Source organism: Typopeltis vanoorti, chromosome 14 (genome assembly GCF_054136105.1).
Source record: "Typopeltis vanoorti isolate ZY-2024b chromosome 14, IOZ_Tvanoo_1.0, whole genome shotgun sequence".
Lineage (NCBI taxonomy): Eukaryota > Metazoa > Arthropoda > Arachnida > Uropygi > Thelyphonidae > Typopeltis > Typopeltis vanoorti.
In genome coordinates, this window is record NC_143562.1 from 34,956,132 (window position 1) to 34,976,679 (window position 20,548).

A 20,548-nucleotide genomic window follows, 5' to 3' on the forward strand; every position below is an offset into this window, starting at 1 on the left:
TTCTTCTTTTCTGATATTGTTTTTCCTGTTGAATTTTATCTTCACTTTGGCAGTTAATATTTCGTGGTCAGTGTTGAAATCAAAGCTTCTTAATGTTCGTACATTATTTACTGATCTTTTCCATTGTTTGTTTATGATGATATAGTCTATGCAGTTCTTTATATTACCAGATGTCCATCATCATGGTACAGGATATGATAGTACTACATGAAAAAAAATCGCATCATTACTAACTTCCTATCTACAATTTTCCTCTAAATCAGTCTATTACTTGTCAAGACTCCAATATTATCATTATCAGATCTTATATTTCTATCGTCTAAGGTACATTGTACTGTATCAATCCACTTATATCTTGGTCTTCCTCTGGGTGGGTCGTTTTCCTGCAAACCTGGCAGAGAACACTTGTTTTGCTAATCTTTCCTCGCCCATTCTGTTTAAGTGACCATACCACCTGAGATTAGCTCTGCTAACGCATTCCTGGATGCTGACAATGTCAAGTTCTTTCCTAATATCCTCGCTTTTAATATGATATTGCCATTGATGGCATCTGTTCACGCCTCTAATCTTTCTCGTGACTCTAATATCTGTGGTCTCTAGTCTTTGGTCAAGTGTTTTACTTCTGACCTAGCTCTCAGATCCATAAGTTAAAACTGGTTTGAACACTGATTGTATACAGCTAATTTAGTGTTCCAACTAATTTCTCTCTTATTCCATATGAATTTATTCAATTGACTTCCTACCAGCTTTGTTGATTCTGTTGTCTATTTCCATATTTAATTTACCATCTTCACTAAAAATCGTGCCTAAGTTGCTGAAATGTTTTACTTGTTCCACAGGTTCCTTGTTCACAGCACAGTTGACATTTTCAACAATTCTACCTATTTTCATTGTCTTTGTCTTTTTAATGCTGACTTTCATACCATATCTATTACAACAGTTATTCAATTTAGTTAGGGAATCTTGCAAACTTGTAGCGGATTTATTCAGAAGTATAAGATCATCCGCATAAAGCAAAGAGCGAATATTAACAGCTCCAATTCTGATATAATGTTTAATACCACTTTCCTTCATAATGTGATCCATATAGATAATGAATAACAGAGGGAATAATGTACATCCTTGTCTCACACCAGATGCCAACTTACAACTCAAATACAGACCAAGTATTGCTTGATATAATGCCCCATTGACACAATATAATTGTAGCGTATTCAATAGCTTCTCTCTTGGCACCTTGTCATATGCCTTTTCCAGATCAACAAAACTTAAATACAGATCTTTGTTATATTCCCATACTTTCTCGACTATTTGTCGTAAAGTGAAGATCTAATCCTAACAGCCTCTATTTGGCTTGAATCCAGCTTGTTCTTCACCAAGCTTTTCTTCCACAATTCTTCTCAACTGTTTCTCAAGTATACTTGCATAGATCTTGCCAGGAACACTCAGTAGGGAATTACCTCTGTAATTCTCAGATTCGGTTTTATTTCCCTTTTTATATATGGTCACTATTAAACTCAAATCCAATCATTGGGAATTTGTCCCTCTGTCCAGGCTTTCTGAACTATGCAGTGCAGCCACTGTAAAACTTTTATACTACCATACTTCAGCATTTCTGGTCAAATATCATCTACTCCTGCTGCCTTTCCACATTTCAAGCCTTTGATGGATTTTTCTACTTCAAGTATAGATATGTTTTCCTGACTGTATGCCTGTTGAGTGTTTTTTTACCACTGTGCTATCACTGCTTGTTTCATTTAGCAATTTTTCAAAGTAATTACTCCATACTTCAAGGATATCTTTTTCTCCTGTTTTCATGTCACCTTTATCATCTCTAACTCCTTTTACAGCACTCTTTCCTCCATTTCTAAGCTTCTTCAACAACCTCCAGAATATCTTACTACCTTCTTGATATTTATTTTCTATGTTCTTGCCAAAGTCCTCCCATGACTTTTGTTTAGCTAGTTTTACACAGTGTTTCGCTTTCTTACATTTGTCTCTGTATTCTCTAAGAGCAAAAGCTGACTTATTTGCCAGGAACTTTTGATATGATTTCTTCTTTTCCCTCACTGCCTCTTTAACTTTCTGTGTCCACCATGGAGTTCTGATTTTTCTATCCTTGTAGACAACCTCACCACATGCCTCTCTGGCTGAATCAATCAGGGTTTTCTTCAAAGCTTGCCACTGAATCTCCAAGGTTTGGTTCCTGTTCTCAAACTCTTTCATTTTTCCTTCAATAATCTTTGTGTATGTTAGTCTACAGTTCACATCTGAGAGCTGCTGAACTTCTATTTGCTTTAAAACTTTCTTACATGTTAATCTTTTCAATATGGAATTCAATTTTATCCTGCTCAAGACTAAATAGTGATCGATTCCAATTTCAAATCCTCTGTACACTCTGGTGTCCTGCACCAGGGAGAAAACATCACTATCAACAATAACATAGTCAATGAGACTTTTCTTATTCCTTGCTTCTTCTCTCCCATGTGAATTTGTGCACATTTTTATGTTGGAACATGGGGTTAGTAATAACCAGTCCATTTCCTGAGCAGAAATTCAACAGGCATTTACCATTATTATTGGCTTTGCTCTTTTCTCCAAATTTTCCAAAAATATTTTTGTATGTCTGACAATCATTTCCTACTCTGCTATTCAGATCCCCAACAAGGACCAACTTTTCCTCTTTCATTGTGTCAGTTGCTTTTTCTAAAGCATCAAAAAATTCCTCCACTTCTACCTTAGTCGAACCTTCTGTGGGACCATAGGCACAAATATGTCTCATTGTCCAGTTCCCCATTCTCATATTTGCCCACATCACTCTACTTGAAACTGCCTGCCATTCAAGAAGATTAGCCTCGTATTTTGTGTTGAATACTATGGCTACTCCTTCTTTTCCTTGATTGTCATTGCCTGAATATAACGTTTTGTATTTATTGTTCAGAAAGATCACACCAGTTTTTGTCTTTTTTGTTTCAGTCAGCCCTATTATGTCGATCTGGTACCTATCTAATTCCTCAGCTAGCTCCATTTCTTTGCCATTCAGGCTTCTTATGTTGATAGTACCGATCTTTAACTTGGCGACGCCCCAGCCAGCATGAAATTTTGTCATGTTGTACCATCATTTTTTATTTTTGTTTAACCAATAAGAATACAATTTGGTCAGCTAAATCCCAAATTGCCAGCCCATCCTCGTTCGTTCAGTATCCAAGTAGATACCCAACAGGATGCACCACGAGAAGGTGATTGGACATTAGGTCAGAAGCCCTGGTCGGTTCTCCACATTTCTCTCAGTGGGGGTCTCCTCTCAGTTATACAGCTTTGACCCTTGAGCACCCCAGATGTCCATGTATATTTATTGTTATTATTATTTTATCATTTACTACCACAAAATATACACAAATCTATTATAAAAAAAGTTAAAATGTATCAAAACTTACTCAAACACTTACAGACCATACATGGCCACTGCATAACTGCATAAAATAACTGTTATTAATTAGTTTAATTAATTTGCATAAAATAAAAAATTATAACAATTCATTCATTAGTATATATATATATATAGGTTAGGCTACTGCAAAGCAATTGTATCGATTGCACTACCATAAAGCAATCATATAGCTGCATCTTCCTTATCAATGCATAAACCATTATACCTGTAAATAAATATGAATAAGTTCTTTTTCACATTATCTTTTCATTTTTGATGTCTAGTGTTAGTAATACGTATAATATCTACAGTGTTTTGTATCATATAAAAAAATATTGATGTAGGTACTGACAGACATACAATTCATCTTGTAAACAGATGTAAACTTATGATATTGATAAATGCAGTACAGTACTGTAAATGTATTTTCACTTCCTTATGATTTTCTTTAATAACATTTTCTTTTCTCTAGCTTATTTTATTGTAAGAATATAGTATATAATACATACATACCATACAAAATATATGTTAAATTGAGTGTTTATGTTATTGGTAAGGCTTCAGGTGAACACTAGACTATTAGTAGTTAAGTTTTTGAGGAGTCAAAAGTTATACGCAAATTTTCAAACAAGGCAGGGGATTGGCGCCCCCCCCCCCAATCCCGTGTTGTTCAAGGGTCAACTGTACTCTTCCATAAAGGGGTTAAACATAGACCATCGGCTCTGTTTAAGTTAGGACAATAGAGTAAGGTTTCACGTTTTTTTATAACAACGTTCCATGAGAAAATGACTTTTATGAAGGCCTCGTCTTGTTCCAGTGAACTCTATGCTTAGTGTTGATCACATGCTCTGCAAGTCCATGGTATTTAATATAAGACTTGAGTTTAATTATGACCAAGTTTTTCCACTTGGTTATACTATAAATTAAAAATACCAAGAAATTATATACTTGGTTTAATCCTTTATCCAAGTGTAAGCAAACATTATCAAGGTTCAAATTTTTGTCTGAAGTATTTTCAGGACTGGGACAACTTGTATATAGAGGACAACTTGTAATATGACTTCTACATTACTTAAAGCTTAGTATCACCTCTGGGGTCTGGCTCTCACTGATGAGACCTCAATGATGGTTGAAATCAGTCTGAGTAGTGACCCTTTCCATAATGGATAGCATTATACATGTCTGCAAAGATATGTGCTTTGCATTATGGGATACTAAGGCAAGTGATGTGAAGTCATTGCCTCTATATACGAATTGCCCAAGTCCTGAAAATACTTCAGGTACAAACTTTGTTTGCTTGCACTTGGATAAAGGATTAAACCAAGTATATAATTTCTTGGTATCTTTAATTTATAAGGTTGCACTGTCTACTGTTACTCCAGGCAAGCACTCCTCTGGCATCCTACTTTGCACTCCACAAATCACTGAATCCACACATTATACCTCTAACTGCTTCGTTCATTCCTTGCTCACCTGAATCCCTCTCCTTGCATTCTCACTTACCTGCTTTCCTGTCATCTCTCCATTCCTAACTCCTGCACTATCTTTTCTTTTACTCATTCTCTCTACTTCCTTCTGATATTCTCTCCCCTCTTACCATTCCCATGAATCTTTCTCTCTCACTCTAACTCTTATTTGCTTTACATCGGCTAAACTTGCCAGGTCTCCTAATCTCTTCTTTCATGCTTCTGAACTCATTCTTTATATGTTCCACTTCTTTCAGTACCACTCTCTTTCTCTCCCTTCTCAGAGAACCTATTCTTGCTTGCCATTCACTCATCTAATCATCACCTTCCAAATATGCTGGCAGCATTCACTTGCTTCTGATATACTGCTGCTGAAGTCCATTATGCTAACATCCATATCACCCATCTCTTCCCATTTCTCATAATTCTCAAGTGTGCATTTCCAGTCTTTGATTAACTGCTTTATTAACCCAACTCTCAGATCCAGAAGTTAAAACTAGTTAGAATACCATCTTGCATTCTGCTAGTTTAGTACTTTGGCTAATTTCACTCTTACTCCATATAAATTTATGAAAGTGGCTCTCCCCCATACCATCTCTACTAAATCTATTGTCCAGATCCATATTTAATGGACCATCTTCACTAAAAATTGTGCCTAAATAGCTGAAATATTTTACTTGTTCTATAAAGTTTTCCACAGATGGAAAACCTTATAAAGCATGTTTTCCATGTCTAGTTTCATGGTTTTTCTTTTATTGCTGATTTTCATGCCAAATTTTGTTACAGCAATCAGCAATCTAGTTAAAGAATCTTGAAGACTTCCAAGTGGATTTATATAGAAGAAATATAACATCATCAACATAAAATGAAGAGTTAAGTTGAATATTTCCAATTCTGATATCACTTTCTTTCATAATGTCATTCATAAAGATGATGAATAAAAGCAGACATCATGTGCATTCTTGTCTTACATCTGATTTTACATCAAACTGAATTCCTGTACCTCCTTCAATTTGAACTGCTGACTTACAACTGAAACATGTACTACCTATTACTTGATATGTTCCTTTATGTGGTTACCACTCACGACAAAGGTTATTCTAAACCTGTAGTACATTTGTACTGTGGGTGGTCTATGGATTTTTTTTCCCATTTTTTTTTTATGTATATACTTTTTTTTTGTAATATTTTTTATTTTATTTTTACCAGGTCCAGAAACCCCGCTCTAGAGACCACACATGGAATTTTTTGCAAGCCATTTCAGGCCTCCAATAAGTAGGGGTGGTGGTCTCACACTGGGCAATGAAGTTCATTGTCCACCTAAAGACAATCACAATCATTCATACCCACAACCTATTGGTTGGAGAGCAGGTATGCTAACCGCTTGGCCAACCAGGCTGGCCACATAACTGTAGCATTTTGAAAAGCTTTTCTCTTGGCACCTTGTCATATACTTTTCCAGAAGATCTACAAAACTTAAATACAGATCCTTGTTATATTTGACTGTCTGTCTTAAAATGAAAATCTGATCTCGACAACTCCTATTTGGCCCTGAACCCAGCCTGTACTTCAAATTTCCTTTCCACAATTTTTTTTTGATGCTTCTCATGTATGCCTGCATAAATTTTACCTGGAACACTCAGTAAGGAAATTCCTCTGCAATTCTCACATTCTTTTATTTTTCTTTTTTAGAAATGGGTACAATGGGAACCTTGTTCTAATCACCTGGAATTCTAGCTTCTGAGCATGCCTTCTGAATTATGCAGTGCAGCCACTATGAAACTTTTATACCTCCATATGGAATTAAACAGAATCCAATCACAGCTGGAAGATCTAGATTATGCAGAAAGTTGGTATTAAAATAAATATACTAAAACCAAAGTTTTTAAATTGAACAGCAAATGTCATAAAAATAAAAATTGATCAACATGCAGTAGAAGTTAAGAATTTTAAATACCGTATATGTCGGCGTATAGGACGACTGGCGTATAAGAGGAGGTCTAAATTTTAGGCCATTTTTAGGTTTTAAGCTTATGTTAGTTGTATAAGACAAACCCCCAATTTCTTCTTTCTTGTATTAATGCAATGTTAGGTATTGTTGTTATATCCATTATTTTTATATCTATGCATATCTGTTTTTTTTTTGCATAGCATAGATTTAGTATTTACGTGAATTAACCTAATTAAAAGTGATTAGCTCCAATTTTAATTAATTATGAATTTTGCATTTTTTATTTTTTTAAATTTTAGGATTATTAAAATTGTTATCATTTAAAATCAAAGAACCAGCAACAAAATGAAGAAAGTATGAAGCTCGATTTAAAATAAGGGTAATTGAAATGGCAAAGCAAACTAATAACTGTGCTGCTGCAAGAAAGTTTGACAGAACCGAGAAGATGGTAAGAGAATGGAGGAAGAAAGAAGATATTTTAAAAAAATTGCCAAAGGAAAAATGTGCGATGAGAATGGAGATTACTCGATGGCCGCAACTGGAAAATCACTTTGTTCAGGTATTCGAACAAAGGCAGAATGGTTATCTTGTTACAAGAAATATGATTAGAGCATATGCACTAAAATGGTCAACATTAACCAGATTAAAGTATAGAATTTCAAAATGAACACACAAAATCTGGTAATACGACAAAAAACAAAAATTGCTCAAAAACTACCAGCAGATCTTGACCACAAACTTACCGGTTTCCATAAATTTATTATTTAGTTGAGACAAAAACATAAATTTCTACTGTCAAATATTGGAAATATGGATGAAACTCCTATGAGCTTTGATATGATAAGCAATAAAACAGTGGAGTCTAAAGATAGTAAAAGTGTGCTAGTTCAAAGTACAGGTCATGAATAAACAAGGTTCCATCAATGAAAAAACAAGGTTCCATCAGCCAAACATGTTTGGCTGATGGAACCAAGTTAAAACCAACGATCATCTTCAAACGTAAAACTAAACCTTTCATGAAAAAGGATGAATGGACAAAAATGGTGTGAAATTATGGATAAATGTGTGGAACATGCGACCAGGCAGTATAATGAAAAAACACAGTTTATTAGTATGGGATATGTTTCGTAGTCATTTAACTAAGATACTAAAAGTCTTCTAGAAAAAAATAACATAAAAATTGCTGTTATATCAGGTGGTTTAACTTCTATATTGCAACCACTAGACGTCTACTTGAACAAACCATTTAAAGATCACACACGAGAAGAGTGGAATAACTGGATGTTGACTGAAAAATCATTTACAAACAGTGGATCTATGCGTGCTGCATCACTTGATATGTTGTGCAATTTTGTGATCAAAGAATGGAATAAAGTAAAAGTAGAGACTGTAATAAAATCATTTAAAAAGTGTGGTATCTCTAATTTTATGGATGGTATGGAAGATGATCTGTTGTGGGATACTGATGACAATGAAACCAAAATCAATTCACCGGATTTGAACTGGGATCCATATGACGATCATTTAAACAATGAATCTGAAGAACTATTTTCAACAGATGAAGAAAATTAATATGTAAATTGAGGTTAATAATTATTATTTGTTTTTTTAAGACTTACATCTATTGTAATATTTTAAATAAATTGATGTAACAAAAAATTAATCTGATTTGCTTATAAACACTGCCTATTTTCTTACATAACAATATATTGTAACTATCTAAATGTTCATCCAAGAAATTAGGCTTCCCTTTTTATACTTGCCATATAAGACGACCCATGATTTTGAGTGTTTTTCTGTAGCATTTGAGAGTCATCTTATACACCGACATATATGTACTATGGAGCTAATGTTGATACTGAAGGTGGAACTGACAGAGATATATAATGCAAAGATTGACAAAAGCAAATATTGCTTTCAGAAAATTGAATATATGGAAATCATCCAAATATTATATTATAATAAAATCAAAATAAAGATCTTCAATAGCAATGTTAAGGCTATATTATTTTGGCCCAACATATAACAAATGATGAATTACATACGTGGACTAAGCTATCGCATGTGCTTAGTGTTGGATTCTGAATATATAGAGATTGGAGTAATTATTATTTGCTTCGGAATCCAACATGATCTTCCATCACAAAGGCTAGACTTGTAAATATTATTTAATGTAAACAACTTATTTTACAGTTTTATATTCTCATATAACCACTTTAATTTTGTCTAATATCTAATTATTTAATCAAAGATATGTATTAATAATGAAAAAACTGTATTAAATATTATTAAGCTATTTTAATTATTACTATGTTAATATTATAAGAGTTTGTATTTGATAATTTAACTGCGCATTAATTGAAATGTAAATATTCTTTATTTATTCCTATTTGTAGAAGTTTAGCGTTATGCAATACCTCAATTTTATTATATTTTGTTTCGTTGTCATGGAGACGTATGTGAGTGAGCGAGCATGTTTTTGGAACAGAACGTGAGGAGAAGGTTTATTGAAAAGAGTTTTAGTAAAAAGAGATCACGAGAACAATTTAGGCAGGAAGGATGGATATAAAAGGGGAAGAAAGCTGAAAATATTATTAATTAAGAGATAGATTATTAAGAGAGAGAGAAAGGAGAGGATTGGCATTAGGTTGGAATCGGAGCATTCAGCATTCGGGAATCGCAGTGCGATAATAGCGAGTCGGCAAGTCACTCAAGCAGCTAATAAAGTCTACTAGTCGAGAAGCAGTTAGCTAATAAGTTGTAGAATAACAATTATAGCTACGGAAAACAGCTGAGAGACTATTAATTAGACTAGCGATACTTGAATTGAGATATAATTTCAGGGCCGACCTGTCAAGGACACACAGAATCTTGAAATAAAGCACGGAGTTACTAGAATAGTAGAGGCTGTAAAATTGAAGTTTACCGTTAGCTGTGTTTAGAATTATAGTGCCTAAAGAATTAATTGAATGCCAGAGGAATGAACAACTGTGCATATAAAACCTAAAGTTAAGGAATTATTGTGTGTTGCCTCATTTCACGAGTGATCAGTAGTACTTTGTGCAACAACGTTTGTTTATGTGTATTGTGACCGATGATTAATTCAGTTATTGCTTAGAAGAATTTATTTAATGAGTGCCATTTACTGTTTAAAGTGTTTACAGTTGTAAAAAGTGTAAAAGTAGATGAAGATAGAAGATTATCGGTAAGATTATTTCAACCATTAATATTACTATACAGAGAAGTGTGCGAGTTTCATCCTAGAATTTCCCTATACTAACAGTAACTATTTCAGAAATTAGCTGAAGTGAAGTGTTTGTTTGTGAAGAAGTGTTACTGCAATTTTTGTCGTATTTGGAACTTAAAGAACTGTGAGAAGACTGTATTAGAGATAACAGATTTACCATTGTCTGAGTTTGTATGACAGTATTATCAGAAAGGTTGAAGTGTTTATAATAACTTATTTAGTATTTTGATCTTAAGTGTATAATTTGTGATTATAAAATTAAATATTTGTTTTTGTTAATCAAAAGTTGTATTTTGCCTGAATCTCTTTTACTGCACCATTCATAAAATATTCGAACCAAAGCGGGTGAATTAAGTTAGTTAAATATACTCGGCCAGTATATATATTAAGGAGAGATAGTTGTGAGTTGGTATTTCTTCAGTTCTTGAACTAATTCAGATATAGAGTGGCGCAGTCTTTAAATATAAATTTTCTCTATATTTGAATTAGAAATCAACTTGCAACCTGTCAACTAGTTAAGAACATCATAATAACTAAATATAGGATCCAAAGTATAGATTGAGAAGAAGTAGGATCCAACATTAGAATGGATGGCAGAGATTCCTAGAGTAGCTTTGACATGAATTCCAAAAGGAAAAAAGTTAAATTAACTTGGCAGAAAATAAAAGGAAAGAAGAATGGCCATTTGGGAAACCTGGGGAGAAGCAGAATTAGCAGAACAAGAATAGTTATCTGGAAGTAAACAGATCTTGGTCTTATGTGCCATGAAGAATATAGCAATAATCTACTCTGCTTCTGCATCTTTAAGTTGTACGAGGTTTTTTTTTTTTTTTTTTTTTCCCACCTCGCGTGCTGATGTGTATTTCAAACTGCATTCCTCTTGAATATTTTCTTCCACCGTTCCATCACTATCCTTTTCATTTATCAATCATTCAAAATATATAATCTTTATCATCTTTTTATATTATCTTTATCATCTCGATTGCCTTTTACAATATTATTTTCTCCATTTCTAAGCTTTTTCCCCAAGAACATTTTGCTACTTTCGTAATATATACATCTGTATTCTAACTGTCTGTCTGCCTGTGATTTCTGTTTAGCCACATTTATTAGCTTTAAAAATGTCTATATTCTTTCAGGAATTCTGCTGACTTACTCGGCAAGAACTTCTGATATGCTTTCTTCCTCTTCTCCTTTTACAGGACCATCTCTAACTTCTTGATTCAATCCCGAAGTTTGGATTTTTCTATCACTACAAACATCACCACATGCCTTCCTGACTGAATCAATATTTTTTTCAGAATTTGCCACTGTCACTGCAAGGTTTGGTTCTTGTTTTCAAATATTTTAATTAAAATTTTTTTTTTCTTTTCTATATGATCTTCACTTTTATCCTGCTTCAAACCAAATGGCAATCACTTCCTATTTCAAATAGGAAGTGATTCTTGTATTCTGAATCAGCATGAAGATACCACCATCAACCATCGATAAGATAGTTCTTGTGTCTTCTCTCCATGTGAATATGTGCACATCTTTATATTCGAAAATGTTATCAGTAATGACTACTCCAAGTCTTGAACATAAATCCAGCAAGTACTTACCATATTAGTAGCTTTGGCTTTTTTCTCCATATTCACAAAACATTGCTATATGTTTGATATTAATTTCCTACTCTGCTATTTAAATCTCCAAGGACAAGTTTTTCACTTTATGTCAACTGCCTTCTCTAATGACTCAAAAAATTCTTCCACCGCAAAGGTTCCTTAGTAGAACCTTCTCTGGGACAACAGGCACAAATAAGTTTCGATGTTCAATTCCTCATTCTGAAATAGTAACCATATAACTATTTTAATGTTAAACATAACTATTTAACATATATCTTCATGTTTAGTGTTGAAACTATAGCTACTTTTTTTTTTTTTTCCTGATCTTTCTATCTCCTGAAATTTATCACAAAAATGAGATCCAAACTATGATTGATTTAAAGTATGTGAATCAGAAATGTGGAAGTTTTCACTTCATACATGGACTGGTTCATGAGAAATGAGACATTTATTTCTTAAGAAGCAGAGGAGCCAAACTAAAAACACATAAAATGGGTAGCCAGAAATAGCGGACCTCGCACTAATCCCACCAACTACAGACAAAATAACATTCGTAGCAATTCTAATGTTATATTTATATATGTAGTGTTTGAAATACCTTTACGACTTCCAAACTGTCATAAAAGGGTAATGTAATAAAATAATTTCCTGCAACAGGGGATAGAAAAAGATCCTCTTAGTTTTATTTACACGAGCTTTTTTTTTTCTTTCTTCATTCCATTTAATCATATGATGTGTAATATCATTTTAAGTATAAATTCAAGTTTTGCCACACAACACAGACTGTAGGTTGTTTAGTAGCTCTACATTTTGTGTTTGCAAATTGCCAGGTGATTTAAAGAAAGTGTGGGTTTATTAACTGCCATCACTGTTGGCTTCAGTGGCCAAGAAGAAAAGTTCTACTTTGTCAAGATGACCAAGTTAAAACGCCACTGTACAATGTACTTAACAGAGACCTCAACTACATAAAAACCTAGCACATTGTTATCAGCACTTGTAAGTGCTGATAACAATATGCTATGGGTTACTAACATTCTGAGCAGCATTAGGATAGTCATTAAAATATAAATAAAAATTTGATAGTATCTTGTAAATGCATTGGGATAATGATGAGTGGAATAATTTAATCATTGCAGAATTCCAGAGAGTCAAGTACTCATTGAGAGGGATGGAGGGGAACATACATCACCCACACTAGCTGTCCTACCTTCTCTTAAACTCATCCACACTAGATGTATTGATACTTCAACAGGCAAATTGTTCTACTCACTCAATGTTCTGTGAGAGAAAAATCCAGCTGCTACCCCTTTAACTGTAGGCAAACTTTCATGGATGTTCATTGCCATCTTCTCACCTTCACATGATGAAAAACTTCAACTGTTGAACTATAATACTCCTTCAGAAGTTTATAATTCTCTATCATATCACCCTCCCACCTCTCTTTCTACTGTCCTCATCCATAATCCCAATATCATCTTTGATCAAATATGTGCACAGTAGTCCAGGTATGGTTATTTCAAGGCTTTGTAAGGAGGCAAAATGACTTCCTTTATCCTTACATGCCAATGTTCACTTCAGCATCACAATTATCCTCTGAGTTGTATTTGCAAACTTTAAACTTCAAATTCTTATCCACCATAACTCAGAGATATTTAACTACATTAAATTTTCTCCAAGCATAATCCCACTAATATAATATGGCATTCAAAATCTCATCATGTCAAAATGCATAACTTTACACTTACTAACAATGAAATCACAGCCATTATTTATCCAGTTATAGCCTATTCAAAGCAATCTGCAAGTGCTGTATATCAATAGCATTCCTGTGGGTAATCCGATTCCTGGGGTACACCATTGGTCACCTTAATTCTGGCATATTCACCCCCCCACCATATACCACTTTCTGATACCACTTCAACATGTCATATTCCACTCTCATATTTTCCCGTTTATGCAACAAGCTTTTGTGTAGTATCCTATCCTAAAGAATCGCGCGCGCGTACACGCACGCACGCACGCACGCACGCACACACACACACACACATCCATACTCATGGCAGGATTCGAACCTGCTGCCTTTTAGCTTTTAGTTGGGGAGCAGATATGTTAACCACCTTACCAACTAGGCCAGCACGTGAGACATGAATATGTTGCTTTTTAGATTATATCTGCACAATTTTACTTTTTAGACTCATGGTGTTTCAAATTTACATTTCATTTTTACAAATTAACATTTTATAAATGGTAAATTATAAAAAAAGTAATGAAATTATATGCACCTTTGAAGCTGTATGGAGGGTGAAAATTTTCTTTACTTCTTCATTTGCTCTGTGAAGAAACATCATATGTTAATATGCAATTAATTCACAATAAATATGTAATTTACAGAATAGCAACCACATTAAATAATAATGATATAATGAACTGGTTAGTGTAGCTGATGTGTCATTATAAATGGAAATTTTCATATTTTCAATAAATGTACTTTATACTCAACGTTTTAAGTTCTTTGGATAGTTCAAAACCTGGCTTTGGCAAATTTAAATCTACAGGTCCAAGTGTATCCACTTGATCACCTAATTAAAAACAAAAATATAATAAATAAACAGAATTTGAACTCAAAGCAGGTGTTTTATGATTTAAAAAAAAAAATGGGGGAGGAGGATGAGAAGTCAAAAGAATTCATAACCACAAATTAGTATACTAGGTAGATAAGGATTTTTCTACATTTCTATGCAATACTTGATATGCTTAAAATAAGGGGATATTAAATCCCACATAGTTTTAAAACCGAATAAGAAACTCAAAGATTGGAATCAGAGAGTTTCTTGCCGAATATAGTAAACTATAAAGTATCGGTGACACTAGCATTAGCAAATGCAAGTGATCCTAGTACGTAGTACAATACTGGGCAGCTCGTTGCAAAGGTGGAGAAGTTCAGATCGCTATTCTTAGGTATTTTCCATAATGTAAAAACACATTTCCTAGGATGTGTGGAAATGTGTTTTTACTTCCTAGGAAATGTGTTTTTACATTATGGAAAATACCTAAGAATAGCGATCTGAACTTCTCCACCTTTGCAACGAGCTGCCCAGTATTGTACTACGTACTAGGATCACTTGCATTTGCTAACGCTAGTGTCGCCGATACTTTATAGTTTACTGTATTCGGCAAGAAACTCTCCGATTCCAATCTTTGAGTTTCTTATTTGGTTTTAAAACTATGTGGGATTTAATATCCCCTTATTTTAAGTAATGTTTTCATTGCCGAAATGAAGCTTATTAGCTCTTTATATTTAAGTAACTTGATATGCTTTTTTTTTTATTACTATTATTTACTTACTTCTGCTGATGCTACTACTGGCACAATATAGAGGGCTATATAATCTGTATATCACTGTCTGCAAGCCATTAAATTTTCACTCTAAATATAACTAAATAATGAAGAAATAATACTACTTCAGAATGTTTCAATGATCAACCTGTCTTCAAGTTGTGACATAGCTAGTAACCTCCTTCCCACAACCAACTTCATCAGTAATCAGTCAACTCAGTCACTCAAACATTATCTGGATATGCTGAGAATTTACTAGTAAACAGTTACTTTTACTTTATTACAGAATAATTAAACCTTCTAGTACATAATGTACTAACAAAAAAAAAATCATTTGGGGCTGTTCTAAATACCTGCTTCCATAATACACTGGTGTCCAAAACCCAAGGACGAACACTATTTCTGAAGATTACAACCATAAATTCAAACAAATCAGCCTGTGGCAATTTGTATAACTGATGATTTCGAGTAGAAGGCAGGTACATATTCAATTTTTCTATTGACACGCAAAAGGGTCATGTGGTAGTACTCAACAGGATAAAAGGCAAAATACTGTGCTATGTGAGTTGTGTTTGAAGAAAGCTATTTTCGTGAAGGAATAAAGTTGCAAACTTGACGTCCTGTAATGTCTCAAAGACATCTAGATGATTTCATGCAGGCAGGAAAGAATTATTGGAAAGCTTGAAAAAGACTGCACATTTGCTGACATTGCCAGAGAGTCTGGAATCTCACAGTGTTTTACCAAGGCTCTGGGCAGCGTTTCAAATCAATGGAATGTGTTCTGCTAAGTCGTTGCCCCCACTCTACCACAGAGACAGAGATGCAATCAAGATGGTGGCAGGTCTATGTGATGCTTCCATATGAGGAGAGGCTGATTGATCATTAGATAAGGGGGGGGGGGGATATGATAGAGACATAAGTTGAGAGGAGCAGTTATAGGACTGATGTTTGTTTGTTTTTAGGCTTAATGGCAAAAGGGCTGCTATGGTCATACTGTGCCAAAAACATGTGTAATAAATAAGGGACTTCCATTGGCCTAAACTATATATGAAAGTTGAAATAATAGCAAAAATCATAAATGAAACATTTTTTTAGAATCTATACTATTTAATAAGCAGCATAAAATCAGTGCAGAAAAACAAGTGTAAAAGATGTGTATAAAACAGATGTAAAAAAAGTATAAACATATTAAAAATCATTTAATGTACATAAATCTGATGACTTTTAAAAACATTTACAATAACTTAAACTAAAAAGTATATACTTTATATGAGGTGGTAAAGATTAATACTCTGTAAAAACTTAACCAGGCTGACAGTTGATGAGTTTGATAAAATCTGCCCGAGTATGTATGAACACAGATTATAAAAGTAGCTAAAATAATGACTGCACTGATTGGCAAAACGAGGGAAGTTGATTAAAATATAAGTGAATAGTCAACAGTGCCAAACTCACACATAGGCATGTCATCACCCCTCAGAAGGAAGGAGCAGGTGAGATGACTATGACCTAAGAGGAGCAAAGGCAGAACAACCAGGGGCAAACGCTGGTCTTGAAATTCACACTTCCCCTTTTTATCATTCAGGGAGTGAGAGGTGTTATTGAAGTCTGATTTGTGGAATAATGAATTACTGACCATTTAAAACTATATATTTAGAAATTTATGTACATCTAATCATACAAATACAACATTTATTTTACAAATGATATTCTATCTTTTTCAATTTAGCTACTTGAATACAAATTCTACCCTAAGGTTCTTCTTTATGAACTGGTCAATAACATAGTCACAAAAAGTTGGTTGTAACTTAATTTTCCTAAGCAACACACACACACACCTGTAAAGTCTGGCTGAAGTCTGGCTGATGTTCACTGGCTAGAGCTACTTTGACTGCGTATGTCCTTGTGTTTAAGATGACGTGAAGGGAGCAGAAATGGCTATGCGCACGCATGAAATCACAGTGCTGTAGCGAGGACCTGGAAGCTCCTACAACTGAGCAAGCCAAGGTAGCTTTGACTAGACGAGCAAGAATCTGCCTTCGATACGCAACGCAAAGCTTAATTATTGGCACGCAAGCTTAAGACGTCTTCTGTCTACAAAAATAAAAGCCTAAATGGAATGCTTAGAAATGCATACATTTATTAACAAATAAATATTACTTCTTTCTCAATTAATGGGCTTGTGCAACATGCATGGAGAATTCGCCCCTGAGAACAACTTCCTGTGTTCAACTCCTGCTCAGGCTAGACTGCCATAATTTAATTTCAGGCTCAATTCTGTAGAGCTTATTATTATTCTCTCTGTTCCAAGATAGCTGCCACTGGGATAGAAGTTTTTGTCTGATAATCTACCAATAATCTGTGTATGGTAGAGGCAGATGGTGGATGTTTGAGAAACGAGCTGGCCTCCCCCACAGTACCTGCAGCTTCATTTTCCTTCCCAACATGGCTCAGAATCCAACAGAAGCGCGCGCGCATGCACACACACACACACACACACACACACACACACACATCAGAGTGCAGCTTCCATAACTCAAAGAGGAGGTGTCGAATTTGAGACAGTACCAGATGTTGCTATAGCTCTAGAATGCCTGAAGAGAACTTTGCAAGTAGGAATATATTCATGCACCTTTGGCAGTAGCAGAATCTTTAGTGCAAAATTTATTGCACACAGCTTTGCTGTGAAGTGGGATCAGTGCAGATATAATGTTGTCCAGAAAGACAGCAGAAGATCCCACTAGGACAGAGGATTGATGTGGAGAAAATATTTCAGTGCATGAATAATGAGAGTAAAACTAGAGGCCATTCATGGAAATTCAATAAATTAAGATTTATTGCTTCGAGAGTGGTGAATAGATTGCCAGAGTAAGTTGCGTGTGCTTTTATCAGTAAATGATTTCAAGTCAAAATATGAGAAGTATTGTACAGGTATTGATGGTTAATGTTCATGTAATGGACCTCCTGTAATCATTCTATGGACCCCATTGAAGTGCCCATATGTAATAGTAATAAAATTTACACCACAGAATTGTGCTATAGAAGAGAAAGTAGGAAAAAAAAGCATCTTCAAATTATAACCAACATTTATTAATGCATTTATCTGAGTATACCTGAAAGCAAATAGTGTGTCTGCTTCGGCCGTCTTGTCCACTCGATTGGCAATTTATCTATTGACCATGTACGCCATTCAAATTTGCGATTTCTAGTCGAAATGTATAAAGGCCAGGAAACATGAGCATTCCTATCAATAAAAGTGAGATTTGATAAAATGAAACTCGAGTTTAAAAATTTAAACACACATGATCCCAATGGCTTACTACACTGAGCAAGCTCAGTGTATTTCATATTTTGATCAAGCCCATCCTGAAATCTAATTATCGTAAAACCACTGCAGAGGCTACTATACCTCTTAGAAAAACGATAATCGCATAAACGAATATGTATACACCGTAAAATGTTACGTGAAATCATTTTATGGTAAATGACATAAAATAAAGCGAACACCTTTCACAACCACCTAACTTCTATAAGCTATATAGCACTCGAATTTTCATATTCCCGGAGACTTAATCTTGCTTAGAACACCAGGTGCAATATTAAGGATTTTTCGGAAGTAGCGAAAATTGCTATAACATTTAAAACATAAATACCAGCACCAGAGCTCAACAAAATTATATATGTACGGATAGGATCCCAAATATAGAGGGCGACTCAGTCAATGTTTACATCGTATTTGCTATCAATTCGGGTGCAATAGTATTTTCAAAAAGATTTTATATTATTATTTAAATTAAGGGAATATTAAATCCCACATTGTTTTAAAACCGAATAAGAAACTCAAAGATTGGAATCAGAGAGTTTCATGCCGAAAATAGTAAACTATAAAGTATCGGCGACCACTAACGTGAGCTAATGCAAGTGACCCTAGTACGTAGTACAATACCGGAGAACTCGCAGCAAAGTCGGTAAAGTTCTGATCACTATTCTTAGGTATTTTCCATAATGTAAAAACACATTTCCTAGGAAATGTATGCTGTTATTACATTATGGTGGGAGGTCACTACCCAGACCGGTTTCAGCCTTTTTTGAGGCTTCATCAGTGAGTAGCTAGACCAAATTAATACCAAAGTGTACAGCGAAAAGAACTTATGTACTCTGCTATACGAGTTTTATATTATTATTAATTTTATATTATACAGGATTCAATGAGGACCGAAGCAGCTAACATCCAGAAGAAACAAAGTAAAAAAAGTGAATTTTCATTTAAAAATCTATACATCAAATCTATATATAAAAGTAGATAAAAAAATAAACATAAATCCTCTACCTTTTATTCTCAAAGGGAACAGGAGACGTGATTGAGGTCAAGAGCAGCACGTCCTCGATCTGTCACAGAACTCATTGCTGCTTTGATGGAGGTATGGAGACAAATTCCACCTGATTTCTGCCGCAAATTGGTGGAAAATCTCCCTCAAAGGGTGCAAGAGGTGATCAAATACAAAGGCGGACATACCCGACATTAGGGTTCGCCTGCTGGTCTCAATTGACCTGTTACGGAACTATCCTTAGCCCCTTCTAAACCATACCCGTCCCGAGGATAAGGTGGTTAGCACTATGCCTCCCAATGTGTCCTATCTCTGTAGATGAGTGTGTTCACAGGGCCAGTTTGCCTGTTCTGGTGGAACGAAAAACCCGAGTTTCCGGGTGAAACGCCCCTACCTACGTATGAGACCGACTAATTCACCTTTCGTCGAAAGAGACAGACCAGATAAAGATTCTTCACATTCGACCAGATAAAGGTTCCTCACGTCGGAAAGACTTAGATTCGATTCACTGGCGGGAATCGAATCTAAGTCTTTCCGACCAAACGGCTTCGTCTATACCGACTGAGCTAGGAGGACTGGTCTCAATTGCAAATTGCTAAAGTGTCCGAACAATCATTGATAGATAGTGTATGCTTTGCAGCCTTGAGAAAATGGCGTTTGTATTCATAGCGCTAGGTTTTATTTCAACTTGTTAAAATACACAGTCTGGTTAGGTGTAGCGAAACGGATTATCTATATTTGGCAAGGAAACATATTCCTGAAAAGGTTAATTACATATATACAAAATTACATGTTTTTTCCTTTAAATGTATTAGTTTTTAAAATATAATTTTAATTATGGATAAACCGATTTTTTTATGAGAACTATGATTTTCGTTGTGATTGTATATGATGGGCTCGCTGCATGAAGATCGTATCGCCTTCTTCGATGTTGAAAAAAAGGATGACAGTTGGGTTTCGTTTTCCTGCAAACCGAGATAGAGTTCCTCATTCTCTGTGGTGGTGGTGGTGGTGGCGGTGCCGGCCGCGGTAGTGGCATTTTACGCGTCTGCTGTGCAGTTTTCCTCATATGCTGTACTTGAGATTTTCCCTGAATGTGTAGCTCAGTAGAAGTGACGTTTGCACTCTACAGCGCTTGACTGCACGATGAAAGGCGTTCGAAGCTAGTCGCCGACTAGAGGAACTT

General features: G+C 34.8%; 1 protein-coding gene across 1 annotated transcript in view; it reads right to left on the bottom strand.

The window, feature by feature from the left end:
• The window catches only part of bonsai (28S ribosomal protein S15, mitochondrial), a 40,474-nt gene extending 21,757 nt beyond the window's left edge, over positions 1–18,717 (bottom strand). The window contains exons 1-3 of the mRNA XM_090404108.1: positions 18,148–18,717; positions 14,199–14,277; positions 13,981–14,029 (exon numbers count right to left, since the gene is read on the bottom strand). Coding sequence (XP_090260234.1) covers positions 13,981–14,029; positions 14,199–14,277; positions 18,148–18,508 — 489 coding nt within the window. The 5' untranslated portion in view covers positions 18,509–18,717. The remainder of the gene's footprint in view (positions 1–13,980; positions 14,030–14,198; positions 14,278–18,147) is intronic.
• Positions 18,718–20,548: the final 1,831 nt, after the last annotated feature.